The sequence below is a fragment of the Lates calcarifer genome, linkage group LG24 (genome assembly GCF_001640805.2).
Source record: "Lates calcarifer isolate ASB-BC8 linkage group LG24, TLL_Latcal_v3, whole genome shotgun sequence".
Taxonomy (NCBI): Eukaryota; Metazoa; Chordata; class Actinopteri; family Centropomidae; genus Lates; species Lates calcarifer.
Window position 1 is genome coordinate 8,530,159 of NC_066856.1, and position 10,277 is coordinate 8,540,435.

Genomic DNA, 10,277 nt, shown 5'->3' on the forward strand with positions numbered 1-10,277 from the left:
CTTTAAGTTGTGAAATGCAACCAGACAAAACCTCAACACCATGATAAAAACTCAGGAAATTACTTCCTTATTTTAGGTGTGATTGATTGTCCCCCTGACCTGTTAGACTGAAGAGGTGGTTAAGAAAAGGAGGTAGACTAAGATAATTGGGCCCGGTGGTATCCAAAGCCCGGCAGGTGTTGAAAGAACTCTCATAACGCAGGTACCTGCAGAGGCTGCAGCCCTGAACTCGAGCACACCTAGGATTTCACTACCTTGGAGGAATTTTGGTGTTTTGTGTTTGGCACGTCTTTTATTGAATAGATGAAATATGAGAGATACTTGTAACTCCTATTGACATATTGGACATGCCACAAGAAAAAACATATACAGGTGTCAAAAATCCTCTGAGGTGTCAGCAAATAACTGGTGCATTTTTTTGTTTCATGTTTTCTTGGCATGAAAATACTGTCATTCCTTGTTTGAAAGTGATGTCAGTTGTTGGAAATATCTCCCATTACAAGAGGAATACAATTCCCTTACCTGTTGAAAAGTAGGTAAAAGCTCACACCGTGAGCAGAAGGATGAGAGATGGAATTTTGTTGAAGTGAAAAAGCACTGGTGTTTTTACTCTTTAATTTCATTAGAGATGCATAGGGCTTTCTGTGTCCTCCTAGCCATTTCAAATGAAGAGGTAAAAGCCAGGCACAAGCTTAAATGATAACATTCTTTCTTAGGGAAAAATATGCATGTACGAATCAAAGCTATTGTACTATCCTTATTAGTATCTGTGAGCCAAGGGCTCTGTTCCAATTAAAGAATACCACAGATGGACCATTCAACAAGCATGCACACAAACGAACCTACAATAGGTACAGTAAAGTACCCAGTATTACAGAGCCCAGAGAAGAGCTTTTCACTTTAAAAACTATTTAATCAGGAAAATCAACGCCTCACATCAAAGAAATGGAGATGAGGGACAGGCGGATAAAGAGGCTCATCAAAGAAGGAGATCTAGTTAGGGATTCAACGCCCTAATTCCCTTTCTCTTAAAACCTTCGTCAGAGGGGGCACAGGGCCAATTTGCTCCCTAAATGGCTGCGTGTGAATGTGCAGATTGCCTTGCATAGCCTCTGGGAATCTGGGCTTCTTCCTCTTTTTCTTCTCCACACGGAGCCTGTGAATTAGAAAAGATCCAAAGACAGATAGGCTTAACGGAGCCTTAGCTACCTTCCTTAAGTCCAGAGCCCCGTTCCAACTTCCAGCTAATTCAATCCATGGCCTAACTCAATTAATAGACTTTAATGCACTGTTTCTTCTTTATCTGTTCTCTTTCTGGGGGATTGGGGATTGGAGTTGTAGCGTAATATCTGTAAAAAGGGTTGGATTGTAAGTCTGTCTGAATGTTAAGACAATGACATGTCCCAGTGGCATTAAGGTTGATCATATATGCATCCTTAATCTCAAACATCTCCTTAATCTCGCTGTGTGGGACTCTCCATGCATTAATGTAATGTAGTGCATAAAATATTGACAACCAGTCTTCCCTGTCTCAGCCTTCATATGAATTGCTACAGGATTCATTAGTCAAAATGTCCTTGATGTGAAAGGGGACCTCAGAGTATCCACAAGATGAGCTTTATGTTTTTTACATAACGTCAAACTAATCATCATCAGGACCATAACCCTGCCTACATTTTGTTTCAGGTGTAGATTTTCTTTCAATCCAACGAGGGGCTGTGTCAATACTTCTCTATATGCTTTAAACCATACAATTCATCAATTTTACCACCAAGGACATAAATTCTAGCGCATATACTCTACAGACCTGTGGAAGTTGAAGGAGGAATAAAGATCATGACGGTCAGTTACATAAATAATTTAAGATCGGCCCTGCCAGAACAACTACCCAGTATTCTTCAGGGCAGTCATGCACCTAATGAGGACAAATATTCCATGCTTTATCCTCTCTGCTCAACGGAAACATTAACCTCGTCTTAGTGCAAATGTGTGTACGTCTTTCTGAGCCAGTAGATCTGAGACCGGCTCTCTGCAATAGGCTTTCTATCACGCCTGCAGTTCCGATTGATCGTCTCAGCAATCAGCAATTAAGCCCTAGTGATGAGAGCGGGAGAGGGGAGGAAGGGGGAGGGAAGGAAAGGTGGGAGGTAAACCCCCCCCCAACCACAACCACCCTACCCCACTCCTCTCTTGTCAGCCCAGGAAAGGCTTCACTCAGCTGGGGTGCATTTGGCCCGGGGCTGGGCTCACTGGTGGAGGTTAACTCCAGCATAAATAAGCATCTTTGGACTCATTACAGGGATTAGAGAGTAATTCGCCTGCGAGGAAGGAGACGACTGCCAGGGTTTTGGTACAGTTTACTATAGTCTTATAGGGGCGAGGGCCCTAGAGATTACAGAGGGAGAGAGATGGAAAGGCAGCAAAAGAGAGAAAGGCCAAGGGAAAAGGGAGGCTGGCTGTCAAGTCTGTGCATGTGTGTGTGAGTCAATCCAAGCCCCCGGCTGCCCCCTTGATCTTGAGCATGTTGGGGTGCTGTGAAAATGGATAATGGGAGTTAGAACGGCCAGGCCTGTCTAGAGAGAAGTGTGCTGATTGTTATAACTTTCCCTCATCTCTCTCTCCTCCACTTAACTAAATAAACACCCAAGAGGTAGCACTCTATCAATTTTAATGATGTTGAAATACAATTTAGGCACAAAATACACAACAAATGCTAATTTGGCAATGATGAGAGGCATTAGAAATTCCTCCCATTATTTATTCAGCTGACTTTCTGCATTTTTCATCAGAACAAATATTCCCATTTCAACAAACACACACATACACACACGCGCGCTAACACAGAGCCAATTTGGAGCATAAATCAACACGTTCACTCATCAAATATATGCTCTGTGTGGTTCTCTGTAGTCTGTCCAGTGCACCAAAGACAAATAGTTCTGTCCAAAGTCCAGCTGGAGAAACAGAAGGGGCAGAGGACTGTCAATATATGCACACATACATTAAACATTGCAGGTCGATGTGTGTTCAGAAAAGGCACAGACATCATAAAAACTGAAGTCCAGTCATAAACTCATACGTGACTACCTTGTGGACCTTTCAAAAAGGAGAGCTGCTCATGTTTTAATTGTATATATTGTGAACTTAAATATAAATCTGCATAATAAGTGGTTGGTCCAATGAGTCTGTTCACAGAATGTGTATTAGATTTGTACAGCTAGAAAATTATAAATCACCATTTTAATGTAAATAAGTCCAGTCCATTTCAAAATAAACTCAGTCACGACTGCTTCTTCATATCATCATCTGTCAATCATCTCCACCTCCATCTTGACCGGCTCAGGCTGCCCTGCCTCCGCACCACATTTGGGACAGGTGAGGCATGTGTCTGCAATGCTGTGGCTTTTAATGCAGTAGTAGCAGAAAACATGTTGGCAGCCCACTGTATGAGGCATGGTCGGCCACTCTCCGCACAGTCCGCACTCTTTCCACACCCCTTGAGCTTCTCTTCCTCCCTCCCCATCAGCACGTTCTCCCCCAAAAACAATTGAAGACACTGTTGCCTTCAGTTTCCTTGTATTGATCAGTGGTAACAAGAAGATGAGGAACTCTGCAAAGCCGTGCCACAGCAGCTCCCGATTCATGTACTGGTAGGTTATGTCCCGGGCAACACTGGGCTTGCTGAAAACTGCTTGAGCTCCCGCGATCCTTTCAGCCAGGACAGGATGGTGACCTTTCCTTAGGAACACAAGGAAGTTGATGAGACTTGTGAGCTGGGCAATACTGGAAAGGAGGGTCAGGCAACTACGGAGACCCTTTTGGAGCAATCCACTGTCTCCTTGAGAACCAGGCCCTCCTGAACTCAAACCTAAACACAGCAGCAGGTTATGGGACCGCTCCTGGAGCCAGCGAGGGCCTGCGGTGAGCAGGGCCAGACCCAGCTTCTGCCTGCGGGACAGAGGTCTATAACGGGGAGAGGAAGAAAGAGTGTTGTGGTAACGCAGGCTCAGTAAAGATTGGCCCACAGTGGCGCTGCTGGAATACAGTGTGAACCTCCACAGGAGCAGCTGGAGGAAGGCCCTCAGTTCAGGCTCCAGAGGGGTGAGCAGGCCAGGGCGGCAGTTCTGGAAGCATTGGGAGAACTGGGTCCATACCAGCTGCTCAAGGGCTGAGTCTAACTCGAGAGCATCCAGCTGGCTGATGCGCAATACTGGTGTCTGCAGCTCAACATCAGTTTCTGGACCAGAGCTTCCAGCTGTCCTTGTTTGCTTGCTTTCCAAACCTGCTGGAAAAATAGAGGATATATGTATTAATCATGTATTTAAGGGGCAACTGCAAAAGTGATTGGACAGGTTTTAAACAAAAGAGACAGGTTATAGTGCTATCCCCAAAAATGGCAAAGCTACAAAAACAAGATCCAGGCTTTTAAAAAACCAAACAAAAAAAGATTTTTCTCTAAAACTGCCAATAATGAAATACTAAAATGTCTCATAACTTTACATCATTAAACACCTTATTAAAATATAGGGCACACCATGCTTTAACTATTGAAGTTATGAACAAAGAGGCAGAGGCACAACTATTAAAAGGACAGCTTGGTTATTGGGAGGAATGAGGCCCTGGAGGTGAGGCCCATCCTGTTAGGAAGGTTATTTTTTCTTTATACATAGGAACGGAAATCACTTTTCACATGTAAAACCCGTCCTTAATGCAACCTTTGAGCTGCGCAATGCAGAGGAGCAGGGGGTCTTAGACTGCTCTCTCCAGTGTATAAACACACACAATCCAACACACACAGACACAGACACACACACAGGAGGCGAGGCCCAGGGGCTCTTGGTGCCTGCTCCCTCTGGAGATAGGGGTGTGTGTACAAATCACATCACTAGGGATTAGGCTAACGGCACAGTCTCTGGTACACCGTAAACATCTGCCAAATGTGGAACAATTTTCTTCTCCCTGGAGTTGACTCCATATGGGATCTCACCATTGTGACGTCTGGACTATTTTGCGCTGCATACGTTTCCAAACTGCACACAGTCCCCCCCCCCCCCCAGTTTTATCTGCCCCTTCCTCAGATGAAACGCTTAAGAAGTGGAAGACTAACTAACACAAGGAGAGACAGAGCAAGAAGGCCACAGAGAGGCCCTTTTTTGACAGTGGCTTGTGTGTCTCGCTGAACAGGATTTGTCACGAGGCTTTAAAAGAGATTTCAGCTGGGTAAATATGGCAGTTTTGACAGAAAGAGAGAGAGATGATGGTCACTCTAGACATTTCTCGAGGAGGTTAAAAAAAAACATTCTAATATATGGTGGCAATGCTTGGGTTTATTGTGGTGCACAGGGCCATCTGTGTATTCATGATGTTTCAATAGAGCCAGGGTACACCATCCAACTAAGTTAGAATTAGCAAATGAATGAAAAAAGAGTGAATTCACGCTGAAGTAAGCAGGTGTGACAAATTCATTGAGCTGCATTTGAAATGCTGCCATGTTTAGTGACTAGAACCTCGCCTGTGATGGAAGTAGAGTTTGGATTAAAAAATAGAGAAGTAGTCTGAATGTGTATGCTAACCAATAAACAGGCTCCATTTGTTTAGCTTAATCTGAAAGTTTTTCCTTGATGGGAGAAAATGTGCAGATTATGTGCCTTTGTGTGTATATGCGCCTGTGTGTCTGTGTTTGTGTATGTGTGCCTACGTGTGTGTGTGTGTGAGACTATATACTGTATGTATGTCAAGGGTAGCCTTGATCTATGCAGAGCTCTAATACAGAGCTAAGTTAATCTATCAGTCCATAGTTACACACACACAAATGCGCGCACACACAGCCAGGTGGTGGAAATCCCCGTCACAGCAGCAGCCCTCTCGGGAAAGTAAACCCGGCCGGGTCCAATATTCTTTTCAAAGCCTTTTATCGAGCAGTTTACAAGTTATGAATGAATATGTTTTATTTGGGCAAACACGGTATTGACAGCCACCTATCAATAGTAATGTGACTATTGTCAAGGGTCTGTCAATATTAATGTAATTATGATGTAGAGGGATCAGAGGGATGCCGGAGTCGGGGGCCAAGTAACATCTCCTGCCCACTGCCATATCAATAGCTGGGATTGCTATTGACAGCTTCCCTTCATACTTGCAGCACTTGGCAAATATATAACAAGCAGACACTTCAGTCAATGCTGGGCTGCCTATAAAAATTAAGCATTTGAATTTACAGGGCTTTTACTGTGGACAGCTGGAAATCCATGTCTCTTATGTAATAGTCAAAAGTCACAGTCAATGCCAGTGTTTACAGAGTACTGACATGGTGTGTGTTAGAGGACAGACTGTACAGCATTTGCACACAGTATGTATACAGAGATGCGAGCAGACAGTCGCTTTCTCTGATGTATTCACTTACACTTGAACACACACACACACACACACACACAAACACACCTGATGTGATATATTGACTTGATAATTCTCTCGTGGGTCAGGCAACCAACCGACCCAGAGACAAAATGCCCTCTCTTGGCGAGTCGGCAGCTGACAACTAACAGAGGCACAAGGCAGGTTAGAAGAGTTCACAGAAAATCAACAGAAAATCATCTGAAAAATCTTGGGTCTTGCTTTTCTATCCGAGCTGTGTAAAATACTTTCAAAACATCTTCCTTGGAATATTAAAGGGTATTTTGATTCAGGTCAGATCCAAGTTTTTTTTTCTCTCCCCTTGTTCCCTTAGTCTATGCATCTTGCTCAGACAAAGATAGCACACTGACTCAAGGCTGACTGCCATAGCTTACAGACAACAACAACAACAACAACAATATCCAATCTAACAGGGAACACACTGTAACATTGCTTCAAGGCAAACGGGGGCCATGACCAGTGTGAAGGAGGAGAGACGAGGCAACAAAAGTATACACAGAATCAGACTGAAGCCTTGCAGCTGTACCGGGTCCTCTGAAAACTAGACAACAGGCTGTAATGACAGCTACCCCACAGAAAGATGGATCGACAAAGAGACAGAAAAAGAAGACTGACGCGTCAGACAACACGTCATGAAACCCCCAGCTGGGAGCTCTGAGCTACTGTCTACTGATACAGTGAAGAAAAGAAACTGGGGGCAAAGATAGCTATGGAGAAAAAAATGAGGGAAGGGAAAAACAGATAAGCACAAACCTCTCCCTAGGAGCTGACCTTCAGACTGACGGTCACAATAAAGGAGGAGGGAACATTCCCGAAGCATACACATCTCAGCCGTACTGAGGTGCGGGCATCCAGGGAATAGCCTATAGACAGAGGGAGGCTGCACTTTCTTCTTGACCTTGGCTTTGGTGTCTAGGGACAGAATGAGGGTGTTTAGGGCAGGGGGACTAAAGACTGGGGGATGCTGGGAAGGTGGAATATCTCTGGGGGATTGCATTTCGCTTTTTCTGCAGCGGACAAATGCTCTGAAGCCACTCACAAGGCTATCATTCTGTTCCAGTAGGAAACTGTGTGGCCAAAAGTCTCGATTTAGCTCCTGGCATGGTGTAGTACTCAAATTCCTAAGCACTTAGCTATGGTTGTTAGCATAATATATTTGCTGAAATAATGCATAAACGTTCACTTGGCTTTCTATGATGCTTGTAGCGAGAAATAGGCTATGCATTGGCAAAGCATGCTGGATTACAACTTTACATTTTCTTCCTTTGCTCATGTAAATTAATTTGTGTAAAAGCTGTGGTGGATAAAACCTATTTCTCTGAGCAGTCAAGTCTCGTTTTTTCTCTCCCTCCCGCCCCCTCACTTTATTGCCCTTCTTTCGCCTGGAACGAGTGCGAGCCTATTAGCCAAGGCCTGCTAATGTCCTCACTATGAAAACGGATGAGAATGTCAGATTTAGAACTTTTAAGACAGTGATGTCATACAGCAGACCACAGGCATTACAGGGATGCTAAGATTACCCAGGCGGTAACCAGACTAATTGTTATGAGTCTGTTTCATGAAAAATGAATGTGTGCAAATGCACAGAGGGGTCTTCAGGCTGTGTGTGCGTGCGTGTGTGTCACACACTAATGCTTTATCAAGGCTCCCCTCTCTCTCTAATCACCCAAGACTCCTCTGAGCCACGGGGTAAGGGCCAAGTTAATGCCTGAACGCAAAAAAATACACATCAGTTAGAACAGCACATCTGACACACAAAAATCTGCTCTGCTTAATCTGGTTTGCTCAGAAGGTAAATTATTTAAGAGAATTAATTGATTTCATGAGTATGAAGGTTGAGTATGCTAAGGCTGTATGAGTAATAAGTACAGGGGTTTGCAAAAAACAACTTAAAAAGTCATGAAACATTTAGAGGGCAGAGAGGCACAATGAATGTGGAAGAAAAAGCGGAACTAATAAATGAGAGAACTGAAGTTGTGTCTTTCTTAGGGAGTCAATGAGAAAGCACTGGGCCTCACCTCATGCAAATAAAATGTATTATCCCGAGGAATATTTGATCAGGACATTTCTTCGCTTCTCTTTATGCATGAATAACATAGTGTTAATAAAAGAGGAAACATTTTGTCTGTTTTTTTTTTAAATCTGTGTAGCAATTAAAATGTGTGTAGACGTGAAAAATTCCAAACTGAGTGGGAGCTGCTTTTTTGTCTCTTGTAAAATCTATGAGAATGTGGAGGCCACTGCAGGATGAGAGATTTCAGAGTTTGGTGCAACAGTCAAACCCACTGATGCTATTTTTAGGAATTCCTCTTTGATATGTATCTGTGAATCAATTTGGGGAATTGGATTGCTGCTGTGGCAAATTGTACCCCTAATGACATTTTGACATGTTACACTTTCATCTCAATTTGGAAGTTTAATGCATTGATTTCCTGCAAAAATAAGAAAATAATGTGCCCTCTGGCAATGTATAGCTAATGCAATGCAAATATGGTAGAAACTTCTGTGATACTTAAGAGATAACTGAATGATGTATTCTGGGTGTTCAGAAAATATCCTGCATTAACTGTCTATACCATATGTAAACCTGGCAAAAAAACAAACAAACAAACAAACAAAAAAAAAAGAAGACAAAACCAAGATTGAAAATGATCTGATGACGCATTAGATAATCAATTGACTGGTTCACATTCATCCAGTAAGATGATTAATATTTACTGATTACAGCTTCTAAAATGTTGTGTTGTGATTACTATGATTAAGTAATTAATAATTAATTACTTTTATTTCTTAGCACTTTTAATTGAATGCCTTTGGTACTGTGGGTCAGAAAATATAACCATTATTTTGGCCCCAAGGTGGAATTCTTTCCAAGTGCACAGAATACCCTGCTGCCTTTATCACTCGCCTTTATCTGAAAACTGTATAAAATGACCCTATGACCCCAGAGTGAGATCACAGCCCAATCTAACTTCGACTCCCTTAAAAATACACTCATTACACTAAGTGTTTAGTTCCAGAGGCACATGACTATACTTCAGTTTTGTGCAATCAGATGGTCTACATTCTCTTCATAATGCATTGTCTCTTAATTTTTTAGCTTGTGCCCATCAGTCTTTAACAACAACAAAACCCAAATCTGCTCCATTTTGATAATAAGGCAAGAGCATTATGTGATAATCACAGTAGGGATTAGGTTTTGGCAGAGTGCGTGAGAGCAATGCAGTCAAAGCCACTGGAAAAGAGAGATATAACCAAGAGACAGATAAGAGTAGAGGAGTGATGATTGGGATGAGAGAAATGAGGTGAGTAGTCACTTGAAAATCAATAAGATCAACTTTGCCTTGAATCTCCGTGTGGAAGATTTTGATCTCTGCCACTGATTATTTAGGGGAATAATGGAATTATGTGCAGAGCAGTGCAACATACTCTTGAAGGAACACAGTCACAAGGTTACCAAAGTTGCAGTTGATAAATATATCTGGACTTGGAGTGAATACTAATTCAATCGTATGTACTATACGCAACCATAGACATCAATAATCGAGGTAATTTTAAATGCAAACATGCAGACAAGGGAGTAAATAGCGCTTTAGAGAGACACCGCTGACACTGCACAGAAACGGACGTGAAAAAGATGGACCACGAGTCTTTACACCGTTTAAACAACGTGCAGACGTGTCGCGTTTTGAGCTTCCTGTGGAAATACCGGGATGTGGAGGAAAATAATGTAGACCTGAATGTTTTCTAAACAACATAACGAATATATATTTACCCATTTCTTTTCAGGTGGAAGGCGGACTGTCACCCTGTCCTCCCGGATACAACGAAAACAAACAGCATTTCCGGGTTGTAAAACTGCA

General features: G+C 42.7%; 1 protein-coding gene across 2 annotated transcripts; it reads right to left on the reverse strand.

Moving 5' to 3' along the window:
- Positions 1-2,714: 2,714 nt before the first annotated feature.
- On the reverse strand, positions 2,715-10,273 carry pex2 (peroxisomal biogenesis factor 2). 2 transcript variants are annotated; one of them, XM_018701997.2, is made up of 2 exons: positions 10,190-10,273; positions 2,715-4,282 (listed from the first exon to the last, which is right to left on the reverse strand). In XM_018701997.2, the coding sequence occupies exons 1-2, from the start codon at positions 10,191-10,193 to the stop codon at positions 3,303-3,305; spliced, it is 984 nt and encodes a 327-aa protein (XP_018557513.1). In that variant the 5' UTR covers positions 10,194-10,273; the 3' UTR covers positions 2,715-3,302. The 2 variants fall into 2 exon arrangements, with proteins under 2 accessions (XP_018557513.1, XP_018557512.1); XM_018701996.2 differs by having other exon boundaries at positions 2,715-4,285.
- Between the last annotated feature and the right edge of the window lie 4 nt (positions 10,274-10,277).